General features: G+C 39.8%; 1 protein-coding gene across 4 annotated transcripts in view; it reads left to right on the top strand.

The window, feature by feature from the left end:
• LOC126248339 (uncharacterized) overlaps window positions 1–18,939 on the top strand; it is a 248,644-nt gene that overhangs the window by 61,767 nt on the left and 167,938 nt on the right. For 3 of the 4 annotated variants that reach the window (XM_049949238.1, XM_049949236.1, XM_049949239.1), the window contains one exon: window positions 9,799–9,977. In XM_049949238.1, coding sequence (XP_049805195.1) covers window positions 9,799–9,977 — 179 coding nt within the window. Of the gene's footprint in view, window positions 1–9,785; window positions 9,978–18,939 lie in introns of all 4 variants that reach the window. The other variant, XM_049949237.1, reaches the window with a different exon arrangement.

The following is an 18,939-nucleotide window of genomic DNA, read 5'->3' as shown; positions in this document are numbered from 1 at the left end:
AGATACAAGAGAATACAATAGGGACAGCAATAAAAATATGCACAAGTCACACACAGGCAGGAAGGTGGAGCAGATTAAGCCCAAATTATCATTGCCATTTGTTGTGAACTGATGAAACTACTTTCATCTGGCCATAACTGTGAGTTCTTTGATTGCTCTGGGAGAATGTTCATCAAACTAGAACACATGAAATATTAGCTCACTTCATTACATTGATGAATAAAAGATTTACTTAACTTTGACACAGTTCTTTGTCACAAGATTGGTTCAAATGGCTCTGAGCACTATGGGACTCAACTGCTGAGGTCATTAGTCCCCTAGAACTTAGAACTAGTTAAACCTAACTAACCTAAGGACATCACAAACATCCATGCCCGAGGCAGGATTCGAACCTGCGACCGTAGCGGTCCTGCGGTTCCAGACTGCAGCGCCTTTAACCGCACGGCCACTTCAGCCGGCGCCACAAGATTGCTGGATAATTTACAACTATCATTGACTATGAAAGCATCACCTGATGTACAGATCAATGAACTGTTCTCTTGCAGTAAAAAAATGCAACATTTGCAAAATTACATTTCATCAGAAACTTTAACTGTCACTGTTCTAGATGATGACTGCTGTAGCTGAGGTTTCGAACTGACAGAGCGCTTGCATACTTGACACTACGCTGACTTCAGTGCAAGGGTGCTGCTATACTGAGAGGGAGGGTATGTCTTCTGGAGTGCCCCCTGTTGGCTGTTGTGGATTGCAGTAGGCCCTCAGTAATATCTGTGGTATCGACTTGCATTGCCAACTTCGGCGTGCCACTGCAATCTCTGGACAATACCAGTATATGCCCACCTTTGATACAGAGTCCTGCCCAAACTGTCTCACATTAAGCTTCAGTTCCAATCTCAGTTGACCAGAGTTTTCTATCTGCTACAACAAATACACCACCTCCATTTTCCATTAGCCCATTTTTTTGATATGTGCTTCAATTTTCCAGCAATATCTTACTGCTAGAAATTTCAGGTTCTAACCAGCTTTCCATTCCTAGTATTGTGTGAGCATTTCTGCTTTTTAGGTGTGCATTAAACACTGGCTTTTGTTGCTACTGCTTTGGCAGTTGATCTCTATGATTTTAATGCTTTTGCCTGTGAGGGATGTTTGTTTGGATCTTACTCAGATACTTCGGTATCCCGTACAGGAGCATTATCTGGACCAGACTGAGGGGCACTTAATCTAAAAAAATCCTTTTGTGCACCCCACATACAGTCAACCATGTGGGTAACAGCCTCTATGTATAGCACAACCTGATGCGTTAAACACTGGAATTTTGTTGCAAATGCTTTGGCAGTTGATCTCTATGATTTTAATGATTTTGTCTGTGAGTGATGTTTGTTTGGATCTTACACAGATATTTTGGTATCCCAAGCAAATTTGATGTAAAAGGAGATTAATTAGTGTGTAATGACAGCGAGAAAAACTTTTCTGTTGGTCATGCTTATTTTTTCAGAATAATGCCAAAAATACTGTCAAGCTATGAGGCACATTCACACATCTTATTTCTGAAAACAGATTGGTTTTATTCAGGATTCCAGTACACCATGTTATTCCCCACTCTTTTGTTTAAAAAACCCTATTTTTCAACATAATCTCTGTTCAGTGTGACAGCCTTATGCCACTTTACTGGTAGATCTGGTATGCCCTCAAGGTACTGCTCTACTGGTCGATGTTGGAGCCAAAGTCATGCTGCATCAATAAGTTCCCCATCATCCATGTACTGCTTCCTGTGGAGTGCAGCCTTCATTGGACCAAACAAATGGAAGTCTGAAGGTGTGAGATCTGGGCTGTAGAGTGGATGAGGAAGAATAGTCCAATGAAGTTTTGTGAACTCCTGTCAAGCTCGCTGACTTGTGTGAGACCTTGGATTATCATGGAGGAGGAGGAGGAGTTCATTTGCATGTTTGTAGTAATGAACACACTAAAGTCCTTTCTTCAATTTCCTGAGGGTAGCACAGTATACTTCAGAGTTGGACATTGCACCATAAGGTAGGACATCAAACAGTATAACCACTTCAGAGTCCCAGAAGATTATCACCATGACTTTACTGGCTGAGAGCATGGGCTTTGAACTTTTTCTTTAGAGGATAGGTGATGTGGCACCACACCATGTATTGCCAATTTGTTTCCAGTTTGAAGTCATGAACCCACGTTTCATCACCAGTGATGATGTTTGACAAGAAATTGTCACAATCAGCCTCATAACCTGCAAGCAATTCTGCATATGTGGTCTTTCACAGGTCTTTATGATCTTCCATTAAGCAGCGAGGAACCCAGTGGGCACACATTTTTGAGTACCCCAACTGGTGGACGAGTGTGTCAGTACTAGTAACAGAGATGTTCAGTTGGGCAGTGAGGCGTTTGACTGTGATCTGTTGATCACCTTGAATGAGAGTATCTGCACATTACAATACTGCAGGAGTCACAGCTGTCTGCGGCGAGCTGGCATATGAGAGATTGGCCAGGTTTGCACGACCTTGGTGCAATGTTGACAGATGCCTCATCCAATGACTCGCCATGCTTTTGTTCACTCCCAGATCTCTGGCTATAAATATGTATTATGCTCTGGTTTTCTCATACAATGAAGGCTTTCACGACTGGATGTCCCAGCTGCCAAGAATTCTTCTGGGTTGTATGGCCGTGGTCCATGGAACTCTTCTATCCCTAATGTTTCATCCAAAGGTACGTTGGACGTCTTCAGAGGTGGACCTGATTATGCTGAGTCTTGCTGACTGATGAGTCAGACATTGAAGAACAGCCTAAATACCGTGGCAAGTGGGCACGGTCTGGATTTCGCGTGATAGCAGAGATAAACCTTGTCAAGGCTAAGATATAACTATCGATCATAGTATGTCAAGGATAAAAACTTCTCATCAATTCTGTAGCGCCACTGCTGAGTTTCATAGCTTCTTCTTTTCTTTCAAAATTATCCTCATGTTTCTATATTTCGATGGCTTCTTTGTATAGCCATGGATAATAGTTCATCATAGTACATAAACTTCAGTTTTCGAAAATTTCACTACGTGATCACCCAACTAAAGAGTATATTCTGCAACATCTGCCTTATCTGTTTTCCCTAGTTGGCAAGGATGTTTATGTTCCTTCAACCGTGTATTCACACTTCTCTCTGTAGTTCCAATGTAGACCCTACCACATGTACACTGAATCGTCCACAACAGAAATGAGGTGTAATTAAAAGTCTAGTGGACAGAGCTAAAAGGATTTGTGCGCCGGAATACCTGGACGCTGAGTTAAAACATCTAAAGCAGGCTTTTGAGAAGAATGAGTACTCTAGTAAGGAAATTAATAGAGTTTTGCGACTGGTTAACAGGAGGCCTAAGGACAACGATAGGACACAGCGATGGAAGATCATGCTGGGAAGATTTTAAGGAAACATAACATTCGACCGATGTTCAGACCAACTAAGAAAATAGGCCAAGCACATCGTTCCATTAAGGATAAATGTCCCCCTCTGTCTGCAAGTGGTAGGGTTGACATTGGAACTTCAAAGAGAAGTGTGAATACACAGCTGAAGGAACATAAAAGTCTTTGCCGACTAGGGAAAACAGACAAGTCAGCTGGGGCGGAACATGCTCTTCAGTCGGGTGACCACGTGGTGAAATGTTCAGAAACTGAAGTTTTGTGTACAATAATGAACTATTATCCACAGCTATATAGAGAAGCCATCGAAGTTTAGAAACATGGGGATAATTTTAACAGAAAAGAAGAAGCTATGAAACTCAGCAGTATATGGACAGTGGCGCTACAGAATCGATGAGAAGTTTTTATCCTTGACATACTATAATCAATAGTTATATTTTATCCTTGACAAGGTTTATCTCTGCTATCACGTGAAATCCAGACCACACCCACTTGCTACGGTATGTAGGCCGTTCTTCAATGTCCGACCCGTCAGTCGGCAAGACTCAGCACAACCAGGAGCACCTCCGAAGATGTCCAACATAGCTTTGGACAAAATGTCAGGGATAGAAGATTTCCATGGACCACTACTCTGGTTTTCTACTAAAAAAAATTCAATGACAACTCTCTGCTTGGAATGCACTTCTGTTACAGACTCTATTTTGAAGGTTATGTATAGCGCTGCCACGTATCAAAACTTCATGAAACCATAGGGGCTAAAGTGGGAATATTCCATGATGTCCCACAACAAAATCCACATTTTTTCAACTGAAATTGGATGAAAAAAAAAATTGTGTTGCATTACTTACTGGATGCCTCTTGTAGGTTAGCTAAACTATATAAAGGATTTGACTTCATGAAAACAACTTAGAAAGATCTATACTCAACTATTTCCTATCAGGAGAATAGTTTGTTGCATAAAAATATTTTATTTGTCATGATGATGTTTTGAGCAAAGCCTAGTAGGTAACAGTGTGCATCCTACTTTCCAGAAAATATTGCTGAAAGAAAGAGACTTTTTATATAAACTGTTAAAAAGAATTTTAGATATTAGTATCATTTTAGCATCATGAAATTAGTCTTGTATGGGAAATAGCCACCAGTTATGAGAGCCAGATAGTGGTACCTTCATGGGGTTAATTTGGTTATTGGTTAAATATGACCCATTCTTAAGAGAATAGACAATTTATGCTAAAAGTGTTCTGAGAAACATGAAAAGATAGTGCATTATTTATCTGAGAGAGCACAGAATGAGCTTTTATCTTTGTGTGAGGATAAATATCAGTGGAAAAGTTAGAAGAAAGGCAGAAAGCTCTGTTATTTTTTTCATCTTTTTTTCCCCCTCATTTTTCAGTGACACTACTCTAGATGTGTCTAAGACCAAACAGAATATTTCAATTTTTTGGTATGTTTTTTCAATAAAGAGGAAAATATAAGGGGCAACAAAAAAGTTTCCATTTGAGGCCATTGCTGCAGTGTGTATGCAAAGTAGCATGACTCCATTGTGGATATATAAGCACCAACTTGTAGGTAAGGGATTAGTGTGACATTTGTGTCTTTCTGACATGCATGTGGTAACTGTTGAAACATGAACTATGATGGTGTTATTGCCAAATGCATTCAGACAGAACCAACATGCTGTTATTCCTTTCTTGGTTGCCAAAGGACAAACATTGGGAGACATTAATAGGAGATGGGAGAATGTGTATGGGGCAGCAAGTCTGTTGAAAACCACCATTGTGAAATGGTGCATCAAGTTCTGTGTTGATCAATTATTTTTCCAAGTTTGAAACAGATTTTAGAGGGACATTGTAGACCTTATAAATGCAAGAAGTTTGATTCTACAGTCAAAAGTATTTCCCTTGATACTGAAATAAGAAATATTAAAGCTTTTTTGATTGCCATAGGTAAGGGTGTAAGAACTCTCCGGCCTGAGTCCTTAAGCAGAGCTAAAGAAATGGATTCTGAAATTGGGATTCAGGCATCTTTTTCAAAAAGAGAGAGGAACAGAAAGGAAGGTTTTCTTTGATGAATCTCATAGGGTAGTAGAGGAGGAACTGCCACACTCCCACAAGAAACTGAAGAACAACAATTTTAAAAAGTGGTTTTTGACATAATTATAGACGTGATTGTTCTCAGGTGGATTCTGGATATGAGGAAATGAGATACATTTGTGCAAACTGTGAAGCCATTCTCAGAATAAATACAACTTAAGATGATGGTGACATGTTAAAGAAATTAATTAGAACTTTTCCTAATGGTCTGAGTGATAATGCTATCAAAGAAATGTGAATTTTAAGTGAGTGAGTGTAGCTACTTTTCTGGATTTGACAAAGACAACAGAAAAACAAAGAGCTTTCATCTCTTCTTATAAATAAAATTTATAAGTTGAAGTTTCCTGAACTCTGTGTTGCACTCAGGATTTTCAGTACCCTACCAGTGACTGTTCTTTATGTGAGAGAGCATTAAGTAAATTAGCATTGATTAAAAATCATTATAGGTCAACTAAATCATCTGGCACTGTTATCAATAGAACATAAACTTGTTTCTAAAATGAGATTAGGTGATGTGGTGGATAACTTCATCAACTGCAAGAATAGAAGATTCAGTGTTCCACCTACAGTTGTCTATAATTGTTCAGCTGACACTGAGAATTTCAGCCAGGCTTTTTAAATGAAGATAATGATATATGCTGCAGAGGTTTCTCACTAAATGTTAGGTTTTTTTCTTTTAGTAGCTGTTATTATTGTGTGTACTAGTATTTGTATCTGTTCAGATTTGGCACATTCAGTTGATAAATAAATTATTGACAATGCATTGTACAGGCAGAATTTATTTACTGATTAAATGTAAAACAACATAAGGAAAATTAATATTTGTGATAATTAACTCCTATGGGCTGAGGCGGCTTGGAGAGCTCTCAAAAAACGTTATCTAGGGGCCCACAAAACCTATGGGTGGCCCTGCATCCAGAATTATGGATGTGAAAGTATATGCTCTTATATCCTTTGTTCTTGAATGTGGCTTGGTGATATTTCTGGTTCTTAAGTATCAGTAAGTAGGGGGGGGGGGGGGGGGGGGCAGAACTGGTGCATAGGAGTACGAGATTGGAATAATAGAGAATTGTGAAGGTGGTTCGATGAATCCTCTGTCAGGCATTAAAATGTGATTTGCAGAGTATCCATATAGATGTAGATGTGACACAGTTGCAGACATGTGCATCAGGAATTGCCCCCCTCCCCTCCAGCCTCCACTGCCCCCCCCTCCCTCCCTCCCACAAAGTACCATAAAGGAGGACCAATGATACGCATGCTGGTAGCATCTCCATGTCTGGATCACTGCTGATTGTGATGGTGCACCAACAGCCCTTGCCTAGTGTGCACCATACAGAAGTGGTGACCTCAGCAGCTGTATACTGTGACAGGAATCAAATTTGGTGGCTCAACCCCCAAGGCTAGACCGCAGAACCAGGACTGATCAGCGCTGAGGGCTGCGCCAACTGGTGTTGATGGGACAGCCTGAGCAGAAGCAGGAGAGTACATAGCTTGTGACCAAGGAGCATTTCGGCCAGACTGCAATCCCTGAAGGAATTCAAAAAGCACTTCAAGGCATCTTCCTCAGAATAGTCCATGTCATACTTCTTCATTTGAACCTTGAGCTTCCAGAAGAGCCACTCTGCCTCTCCTTTAGGTTGGGAGTGGAACAGAGGAGCAGTGACATAATGAATGCCTTGATGAGAACAGAAATCATGGAAGATCTGAGTCACAAACTGTGGACTGTTGTCCATCACAAGTCATAAGGCAATCCTTCAATAGAAAATTTTTGGAGAGGGCCTGAATCGTAGCTGCAGCTGACATTGAAGGACAATGTATAATGTACAGAAACTGCAAGAAAGCATCAACAACCAACAACCAGTAAGAATTTAGGAAGGGAACCATGAAATCAACATGGATGCCTTCCTACGGACGCTGTGGTGCAGGCCATAGACAGAGTGTCACCCATGATGCTACCTGTTGTGTAGCATGCAGAGACCAGGTTGTGACAAGACACGCAATGTCACTGTCAATGCCACACCAAAACACATGTTGATGAGCCAATGACTTGGTATGAGAGACCCCCAAGCACCTCCCACTGTAGGGTGGCTGGGATCACAATCCTGGATGACAGCCCATCCATAGCTAAGAGTCCACCACCATCAAATACCGAAAAGTGGTGACAGATGGCAAAATAGTTATGTAAAGGATCAGAAGCGCTCCCTGGATGCCTCCCTCGCCAACCATTCTGAACGAGATGAACAACCTGATGCGAAACCTGATCAACAGATGTGATCCAGGAGCCCATAACAGGAAACCCTTCCGTAGTATGTTGTGCCTCAAGTGAAAACAAAGGAGCTCATCCTGATCAAAAGTATGATCTGGTCCCATCAGAAGCCAGGACATCACATTGGTGTTGGCATGCTGTGCGGTAGGAGAAATCGTAGGGGAAAAATTTATTTCATAGTTCTAGTGAGACAGAAACAATACCCAGTGCAGGAGAGGATTAAAAAATGAAACCAAGGGCTTGTGGTGAGTAATGCGGTGGAACTTAGATCCATACAAGAACACATGACACTTTTTGAAGGCATAGACGATAGCAAACGCTTCCTTTCTAACTTGGCAGTGGTGCTCTTCAGCAGAGTTTAGCATTTTTTATGCATAAGATACAAACATTTGGAACTATCACCATAGTGATGTGTAGGAACAAGCCTGAGCCCATACTTAGAGGCATTTGTAGCCAAGACTAGACCAGGTGGTGACAAGATGGAAGGTAGCCAAACAAGGAGAAGAATGTAATTTGGATTTCAGATATGTAAATGTGTGCTAGCAGGCCAGTGAGCACAGAAAAGCACCGTTATTGTGGAGCAACTTGTGGAGGGTATGGGCCAAAAGGGCCTGACCTGTTATAAATTTGTGATGGTAGGTAATTTTCCCTAAAAACACTTGGAGTTCTCTGACAGTGTAAGGGCAAGGCAGAGCTGTGACAGTGGTGACATGATGACATAAAGGTCCAAATACACAATGGATGGCTGAAAAAAGTGGGACTTGACCAAGATGCACTTCAGTTCTTCAGTAGGTAAGAACAAAGAGAGTAAGTTGCTTAAATGCTCTTCCATGGGTGCACATGTCATGATGATGTCACTGAGATAGTTGATGCACCCCAGAATGTTCATTGTCAGTTCTTCTAGGAAATGCTGAAAAATTGCACAGACGCTAGCCACACTGACCAGGAACCACTGATATTGGTATGACCCAACGAGCATGTTAATCAGAAGAAGTCTTTTTGAATCCTCACCCAACAGAAATGTAAATAGGCTTCAGATACATCAGTTTTAGAGAAAATCTTGTCCCTGTCAAGTCTGGCCAACAACTCGTCCTGACGGAAAAGAGTGGGTACCAATGATAGATTGAGCATAAATGGAAACTTTTAGGTTGTTGCAGAGTTGAAAACTCCTGCCAGGTTTTACTCCTGGGACATAGACTCAGCCAGAAGTTGGAAATGGTGTGAAGCAAGACTCATCTGACCTAATGGCTTTCTTTCATTGCTCCTTAGTCCAGGTTTTATGGCACCAAACTTCACTGTTATAGGCATTTGGATAACTGATGAATGGTTTTGGGATTCCAACTCACACTGCAATTCCCAGCTTGTTTTGTTTTGGTGCTGACAGTGTTCATGAGTGCAAAATTTAGTTCTGCAGTGACTTCTGCAACTGACATCATGTCATTTTTCATCACAATCCTTTTCAATGACCATCTGTCATGATTACTCGACACACACTTTCATCCATGGTATGACTGAGTGCATGATGCTTTTCTGTTTTCCCTGTGTGTGGCATAAATCTCTAATGCAATGCCTCTTGAAACACCAAACACTTAATCTCTCTTGGTTAAGGAAGCGCCCACCATATGAGCACCAACTGTCTGCCCACATTTAAGTTCAATTACCTCTGACGTAATGCAATCACAGCTACACAAAACACTGTCCTGTGTGCGGCCCCTCCTGCTGGAGGTTTGAGTCCTCCCTTGGGCATGGATTTTTGTGTTGTTCTTCATAATTTAGTCTAAGTTAGTTTAAGTAGTGTGTAAGTCCAGGGACCGATGACCTCAGCAGTTTGGTCCCTTAAGAATTCACACACACACACACACACACACACACACACACACACACACACACACACACACACACAACACAATGTTTAAATAGTTCACAGCACATCATTGAAGTACTGAGAATTTTTAGGAGGCAGCACATTTTGTTAAATTGATGTTTACACAACTGTTCATTAGTTTTATTATTCAGATGCAGTCTGTGTGCATTGTGGGAGCTGGGGCTGCTGGTCTGTGTGCAGCAAGACTTTTGAGTGCCACTCATGGCTTCAACATAGTGGTTTTTGAGCAGTCTACAACAGTTGGTGGCACTTGGCGATACACCGATGACCCTGCTGTGGATCCACATTCCAGTATGTACTGCAACCTAAGGTAATAATCTTAGAAATCTTTGGGAACAAGATCATTATTTGCTCTCTCTCTCTCTCTCTCTCTCTCTCTCTCTCTCTCTGTCTGTCTGTGTGTGTGTGTGGGGGGGGGGGATCATCTATTACAGCATGTGACATTCATTAATAATAACTTGCTTTGAGGAATAAGAAGCAGAGTCCTTAACATAAAATATCTTATACTTGCTGCAACTTTGTGTTATGGTGATGTTGACATTCACTTGGGAACTGAAAATCAGTTATCTTAGTTTCCTGACATCCCATTCCTATGTTATTTTTACTCCCTTGCATTCTTCAAGACAGCCAGCAACTTACGAGTAGTGAATAACAATACCAGTTTTTCCTTTTCTGCCAGAACTCTAGAATTTTGGATTCACCTGATGTAACATCTTACTTGTCCTAGAGTAACATCTCTCAGTTTCCTCACTGCATCAATTTACAGTGAATCTGTGACAATTCAGACGGCCTATATACTCTCCTTTCATCTTCTGACTGTCAATGTCTCACAGTATATCTTCTTATTTATCCATCCACCCATACGTACATACATACATACAAACATACATAAATCTATATATCCATTCATCCAATCCATCCATCCATCCATCATATTATGTAGACTCCATGAAGACAGATAACAATCAGGAATGTGGTATGAGTCCAGATACACATTAATAGATAGAGAAGCAAGTCTTAGAAAATTAATCTGTACACTTTATTAACAATAAACTATCACTGTATTGCATTTACACCAGTTAAATATAACCTAATAAATGAGGAGGAATGTCACTACTTTGAAATAAGCTGCTACTTCCCTCATTATGTTAAACAGCTACTGTTTATATTCTGTTATTTTAATATTTACTTGATTACATTAGTATTTTTCAAAGACAAAGTGATCTTCAACTATTACAACAAAGCCATCATTACAATATACTACTAGTTGTCATGCAGCTTTGCAATGAACAGTGCTACTCACTACGTAACAGAAATGTTCAGTCCTTGAAGCTAGATGATCATATGATTTGTACAATTTGCTGAGTGGGTACATTTAAATTTTTTTAAATTGATATGTATTTGACTTTTTTTGTTTTATTTTTGATGAGAACATGTTTAAGACTTTTATGCCTATGTACATGACTCCACTCAGAACCCTAGACAAAAAGGTGTAAAATCTACATGAAAATTATTTATGTGTACAATGGTTGGGCAAATTACAAATCAACTGAAACTAATTTTTATCATGAGCAAACAAAACCATTAAATATGAGTTCAAATGTCAGAACTGTGAAGTGTCATTTGCTGACTCATTAATATGTGATGTAGGAGTGCAAAACATACTTGACTTTAACAGGTGATAGTTAACAGGCCCATTGCTGGAAGAAATGCTGAAAATATTTAAGGCACATGATCTAGCAAAAGCATCAGGTACTCAGTTGCAAAAAAAAGTTAAAATTTCAGGAGAATGCTCACCAAGAGTCACTCTCGTCAGAATCAGAATTGTCAGTATTTGCTGCTGCTTCCAAGCCAGCAAGGGCCATATATGGAAAACAGCCACTCTTATCATAATGTTACAGCATGTCCTGTGCCCCTGACTGTTTATTTCTGTGCCTTATTATATATCGGTTAAGCACCATGACTAATTGCAATATGTATGGGTGGTACTAAACAGGAGACTCCATTGGCTGCACTGTGGTATTTCCTGAATACATCCTCAAATTATGCTCTCTTCTTTTGGTAGCAGAAAGCTACATATTATTTCATTTAGCGAGCAGAAGGTTCCAATTAAACATATGTTTGTTATTGAAACAATGTACAAACAAATATTGTGCACAAACTTAATGGTGGCAATACTGGTAGTAATAATTAAATTTAGGGATGGCACTTTTTCTATTTTGGGGTCTACAATTTGAGATACAGTAAATATTATTTCACAAGATACACCTTTCAAAACCTTAAACAACTTGTACACTGAATTTCCCATGCTGTTTATGGCAGGTCAAGGATGAGCTAATAGTTTTGAAGCCCATATTAACTTAAAACCAACAGAAGCATCTAAATATCATAGAGCCAGATAGTTACACTAAATATCATAGAGCCAGATAGTTACAGTTCACATAAGATGAAATTAACATTTTGAAAAATGAATGAAACAGAGAGTCCAGTAACTAATAATTTTCAGTAGTTGGACACATTACTGGTGATAATTACAAATAAAAACCTCAATGAGTTTTTAAGACATTGTGTCAACTTTAAGGCAATTGTATATTCTCAGTTACTAATACAAACACATCAATATCAAGACCAGACAGGCTCAAAGTACAATCAACAAATATGAACTCTTCTAAAAGAAGTCATTTACTTGTGGCATGGGCTAAGTGTTTACAGTACTGGATCACTTAAAAAGCATGTAGCAGCAGTTTATCAGATTCCTTGCCCTGGAAATGTTACAGAATAATGACCATTTGTAATAAAATTTATTTGAAAGTCTGTGGACACATTAACACCTGTTCATTTATTAATCCCAAAGGTGTAAAATTTGACTGTTCATCATTATACAGGCAGACTTTCCAGATACACTTGGGGAAATTCTGCTTAGAACCTTGTTTAGCACACTACATGTGTGGAACATCCTTGATTGTGACAGAAGATGAATCACAATATTGAACAGTTAAGGGTATTTCACACATAAATCCAGATGGTGCATATCAACCATCATCATTCACATCAAAGAGTCTCAGTGAAACACAATGTAATTACTCACAAGTAGTAAAAGAGGCATTGACAATAATATATTCAATTTAGAAGTTCCATGTGTACTTATACAGCAACAAGTTCATTTTGACCACAGGTTAAAGTAACCAGAGAAGACAGGTCAACATCTACATCTACATCTATGTACTCCACAAGCAACCATACAACGTGTGGCACACGACACCCTGTACCACTACTACTGATTTCCTTTCCTGTTCCACTCGCAAATAGGGCAAATGAAAAAAGGCTGCCTATATGCCTCAGTGTGAGCCCTAATTTCTTATATCTTCATGGTCCTGATGCAAAATGTAAGTTGGTAACAGTAGAATCATTTTGCGCTCACCTTTAGATGCCAGTTCTCTAAATTTTGTCAATAGTGCTCCTCAAAAAGAACATTTCCTTCCATCCATGGATTCCCATTTAAGTTCCTGAAGCATCTCTGTAACACTTACATGTTGTTTGAACCCAGTGGTAACAAATCTAGCAACCCACCTCTGAATTGTTTCATTGTCTTCTTTTACTCTGACCTGGTATGGATCACAAACACTTGAGCAGTACTCAAGAATAGGTCGCACCAGTGTCCTATATGTGGTCCTGTACAAATGGACCACACCCTCCTAAATTCTTCCATTAAACTGAAGTCAACTATTCACCTTCCCTACCACAGTCTTCGCATGTTTGTTCCATCTCATATCGCTTTGCAATGTTACACCCAGGTATTTAAATAACATGACCATGTCAAGCAGGACATAACTAATGCTTTATCTGAAAATTATGGGTTTGTTTTAGCCACTCATTCACATTAACTTACATTTTTCTGCATTTAGAGCTAGCTGCCATTCATCACATCAACTAGAAATTTTGTTGAAGCCAGTTTGTATCCTCCTCAGACACCTTACCATACACCACAGCAAACAACTGCAGATTGCTGCTCACCCTGTCTACCAAATCATTTATGTATATAGAGAACAACTGCAATCCTATCACACTTCCTGCAGGCACTCCTGATGATATCTTGGTCTGTGATCAACACTCACCATCGAGGACAATGTACTGTGTTCTATAACTTAAGAAGTCTTCAAGCCACTCATATATCTGTGAACCTATTCCATATGCTCATGCCTTCATTAAGAGCCTGCAATGGGGCACCGTGTCAAATGCTTTCTGGAAATCTGGAATCTGCCTGTTGTCCTTCACCCATAGTTTGCAGTCCATCTTATGATGAAAGGGAAAGGTGAGTTTCACATGCATTATGCTTTCTAAAACCATGCTGATTCATGGACATAAGCCCCTCAGTCTCAAGAAAATTTATTGTATTTGAACTGAGAATGTGTTCAAGGATTCTGCAGCAAACTGAAATTAGAAATATTGGTCTGTAATTTTGTGGATCCATTCTTTTAGCCTTCTTATATATATAGTAGTCACCTGGGCTTTTTTCCAGTGGCTTGGGACTTTCCACTGGGCAAGAGATTTGCAATAAATGCAAGCTATGTAAGGGGCCAATGCTGTAGAATACTCTTTGTAAAGTTGAACTGGGATTCCATCTGGAGCTGGTGATTTACTTGCTTTCAGATCTTTCAGTTGTTTCTCTATGCCAAGAATGCTTATTACTATGCATTCATATGGGTGTCTGTCCGATGGTCAAATGATGGTATGTTAGTATGATTGACCTGCATGAACAATTTCTTGGACGTGAAATTTAAATCTTTGAGTTTTGTTTTGCTATCTTCAACTGCAACATCAGGCACTGGACAGAAACTCAGACCCATATAGCAATTTTACATAGCACCCTCAGGTTCCCTGCCAGATCTTTTGCTGAGGTATGATAGTGGTAGTTGTTGTATGCTTTGCACATAAATCTTTTCACAGATGCACGAATCTCTTCTAACCTTTGCTTGTTGTCATTCGTACATTCTCTTTTGAAATGCTTTCACTCAGTTAATACTCAGCAGAAATCAAACCTGCCTTTGGATCGGACTTCCTTAACTCTTGTGAAGAAAGGTGTGCAGTATACTGCTACATCCATTTTCAATAAGATACCAATCGAATTCGAAAATCTTAGCAGTAATCCCTGTGCTTTCAAATCAAAACTGAAGAGTTTCCTCATGGGTCACTCCTTCTATTCTGTCAAGGAGTTGCATGAAAAATTAAGCTGATTCTTGTATTGTTGATAGCATTTACTTAAGCTTATGGATTGACCTTTTTCGGGTTCATAAACATTTTATTTTTATCTGTTATTACTTTTATGCTGTAATTTCATGTACTGACATGTTCCATGACCTTGGCAATTTGTTCCTCAATTTGGTCCTACAGAACTTGACATGTAAATAAATAAATAAATAAATAAAAAGAAATTGCTTGCTCAGCATTTTCCAAATTTTTTATTAAACCATGGTGGGTCTTTTGCATCCTTAATACACTTACTAGGCACATAGCCCTCCAGGACACAATTTACAATCTGCTTAAACTTTGCCCATAATTCCTCTATGTCCATCTTATTGGAACTAAGTGATGTCAGTTCACTGTCTAAGTGAGATGCTAACAACTGCTTATCAGCTCTTTCTAGCAGAAACAATCTCGTAGTCTTCTTGATTGGTTTATTAACTTTTGTAATCATAGTTGCTATAATGATGCCATGATCACTAATCTCCATTAATATGCTGACATTGTTGAGAAGGGCTAGCCTATTTGTAGCTACATGTGGGCTGCCAAGCTAGCTGCTCAATCCAGTTTTCAAAATGCATGTTCAAAAGTGCTTCGCATGACGGTCTGTCTGTACCTCCAGCGATGAACCCATAGACATCCCATTCTGTAGTCAGTAGGTTGAAGTAGCCTCCAATTAGTATTGCATGATGTGGGCATTTACACACTACTGACAGTAGAATTTCTTTGAATGACCCTAGAACTGCCACAGTGGAATCAGGTGGCTGGTAAAAGTGTCCAACAGTTAACTATGTTTCACCTACACTTGTTATATGTGACAAGATAACTTCACTATCACATTCAGCTTTGAACTCAACAGAGACCATATTTTTGTCAACTGCAATGAACACTCCCCATCCTATGACCTCTAATCTACCTTTCCGATATATGTTCCATGTCTTGCTAAATAGGTGAGGGATCAGCCTCAATGCGGGCAGTATCCCGGGCAACCACAGTCGTAGTCCGATCGGGGGATGCGTGGGACGAGCTGGCCGTCCCCGACAAACCCCCATCCAGACCTCCACAGTGATGCCCATTGGCAACAGCCTCAAGCTGTGTGACCAAAGCCAACACTGCCTGAAGCTGGGCGCGAAGGGATGCCAACTCAGCCTGCATCCGAACACAGCAGTTGCAGTCCCTATCCATGCTAAAAACTGTTGTGCAAAGAACGTCTGAACTAATCTACAGAGAGCGCAAACAGATCGACACAAAATTTAAACGGTTATTAAAGTACAAGATTGCCTAGTAAATGCAGTAATGCTGCTACTTGCACACTGCTGACACACTGCTCAGCGGCGGAAGGAGACTACGCGATTTTACACTATTCAGGTACTAAAATGCGATGCTACAACTCTCAAATACTATAATACGCCCAAAATTTATGGATTAAACAATGCAGATACCAAAAACACGCAAAGAAATTAAGAATTAAACTATGTAACAAATGATTGAGCTAGGAGTATACGACATGCTGCTGCAGCTGCTTATCCAACGGCGGCAGGGAGCACACTAATCTCCTCCTCCTTCATCCATCTTTGTCTCCACTGGCAGGGATACTAAATTCCTTCCACCTGAACAGGCCAAGTAGATCTGAAAATGGCCATGTTTCTGCCACAACCTCTGTTGCAAAACTGGAGAAGGAGCAAGAGTTCACAGCAGTGGGACCATCAGAGTAGGCAATGCCAATTGACTGATTCTGCCAGTATGACAGTAAATTATGGAGGTTGGCATAATCACTGGCCTATTGGCGTCAGCTGGGTGTGAGGACTCATCCATGGGCTAGTCGGGAAAAGAGGGCACTGGTTGCAAGTCCATGGGCTCTGCATCAGGAATCGTGGCAGAGATCACTGCAGGTACCCAGTTTTATGGGGTGAAAGAAGGACAGCAGAGGGTGTGGTGGGGGTGGCAGCAGATGTGCATGCTACTGCCATTGGAAGCCTCCTACTGGGAAAATACCATGGATGACCCCTGTTGCCTGAATACTGCAGAGATTGTGGCATTGTGGATCCAACAGGTCACAGATGCAGCTGATTAGAATAATGGGTTAGCTTCTCCAGACTGACATCCATCACATGCAGATGCTATTTATGGCCCACCAGAATTCCTGGCCGCCAGTTCTGCTGCAGACTGAAAGATGAGGCCAAAACAGCAGCTCCCAATATGTGATGGCCTGTGATGATCTGAGGTATGTGACTTGTGGTGCAGAAAATCTAAGAGATCTTGTTAAAGCAGTGAACATGTTGTAAATACTTTATAAAATGCATGACACACAAACACTGACTTTATACTTTATTCTGACTGATTTTGGTCACAAACTACATTCATGGTCCTGCGTGAAACAAAATCAAAAATCGTTCAAAATCCAGAGGAAAATGACTTACAAGGTCACGAGATTATTTAAAATGTGACAACAGAAAGATAACTTTCATTGAAAAATTAATACGCAGCCAACATTACACATCAAAACAAAAAGTATCATTCATTTTGAACTTCATAAGTATATTTGTATGAAGAGCAACTAACTGAAGAGAACCAACACGAGACATATACTGGCGTTACAGGGCCAGAACTCAGAGTAAACAGTTCAAAGATCAAGGACTAAGATGAAATTACTTTCGTATCTAAGATGAAGATGACATTAATCATACATCTCATAACAAAATTGTATTCCAACCAAACATTTTTCAGAAAGACAAAATAATAAACATTAAAAACTACATTACTTAACTTCTTTTTTTACATGCTTCATTACTCTACAGTAATAATATTCTTTGTCATCATCATGGCATCTTTAAAATAAAACATAACAATGTTATCAGAATGGGGTAAACACCATCTGTAAATATCCAGTTCATGCTAACATACACAGCTGAAAAGATTTAACTCAATTTAAAGATCTTTTTTGAAAGTACTGTCCAGTGACACAATAACTATTAAACTCAGTATCTGAAACATATTGATTGAAGGTAATCAGAAATTATCGTAGTTACAATCATGTGGAACAATAAGAATAAGTATAACCCATTATACATGGAAGAACCCTGGAGATACTAAAAGGTATCAGATATAATGGTAAGACAGAGATTTAGGAACCAGGTTTTAAATTGTAAGACATTTCCAGGGGCAGATGTGGACTCTGACCACAATCTATTGGTTATGACCTGTAGATTAAAACTGAAGAAACTACAAAAAGGTGGGAATTTAAGGAGATGGGATCTGGATAAAATGAAAGAACCAGAGGTTGTACAGAGTTTCAGGGAGAGCATAAGGGAACAATTGACAGGAATGGGGGAAAGAAATACAGTAGAAGAAGAATGGGTAGCTTTGAGGGATGAAGTAGTGAAGGCAGCAGAGGATCAAGTAGGTAAAAAGACGAAGGCTAGTAGAAATCCTTGGGTAACAGAAGAAATATTGAATTTAATTGATGAAAGGAGAAAATATAAAAATGCAGTAAATGAAGCAGCAAAAAGGAATACAAACGTCTCAAAAATGAGATCGACAGGAAGTGCAAAATGGCTAAGCAGGGATGGCTAGAGGACAAATGTAAGGATGTAGAGGCTTATCTCACTAGGGGTAAGATAGATACTGCCTACAGGAAAATTAAAGAGACCTTCGGAGATAAGAGAACCACTTCTATGAATATCAAGAGCTCAGATGGAAACCCAGTTCTAAGCAAAGAAGGGAAAGCAGAAAGGTGGAAGGAGTATATAGAGGGTCTATACAAGGGCGATGTACTTGAGGACAATATTATGGAAATGGAAGAGGATGTAGATGAAGATGAAATGGGAGATACGATACTGCGTGAAGAGCTTGACAGAGCACTGAAAGACCTGAGTCGAAACAAGGCCCCCAGAGTAGACAACATTCCATTGGAACTACTGACGGCCTTGGGAGAGCCAGTCCTGACAAAACTCTACCATCTGGTGAGCAATATGTATGAAACAGGCGAAATACCCTCAGACTTCAAGAAGAATATAATAATTCCTATCCCA

Source organism: Schistocerca nitens, chromosome 3 (assembly GCF_023898315.1).
Source record: "Schistocerca nitens isolate TAMUIC-IGC-003100 chromosome 3, iqSchNite1.1, whole genome shotgun sequence".
Classification (NCBI taxonomy): Eukaryota; Metazoa; Arthropoda; class Insecta; order Orthoptera; family Acrididae; genus Schistocerca; species Schistocerca nitens.
Note: the sequence above shows the minus strand (reverse complement) of the source record. Positions and strands in the feature narration are given on the sequence as shown.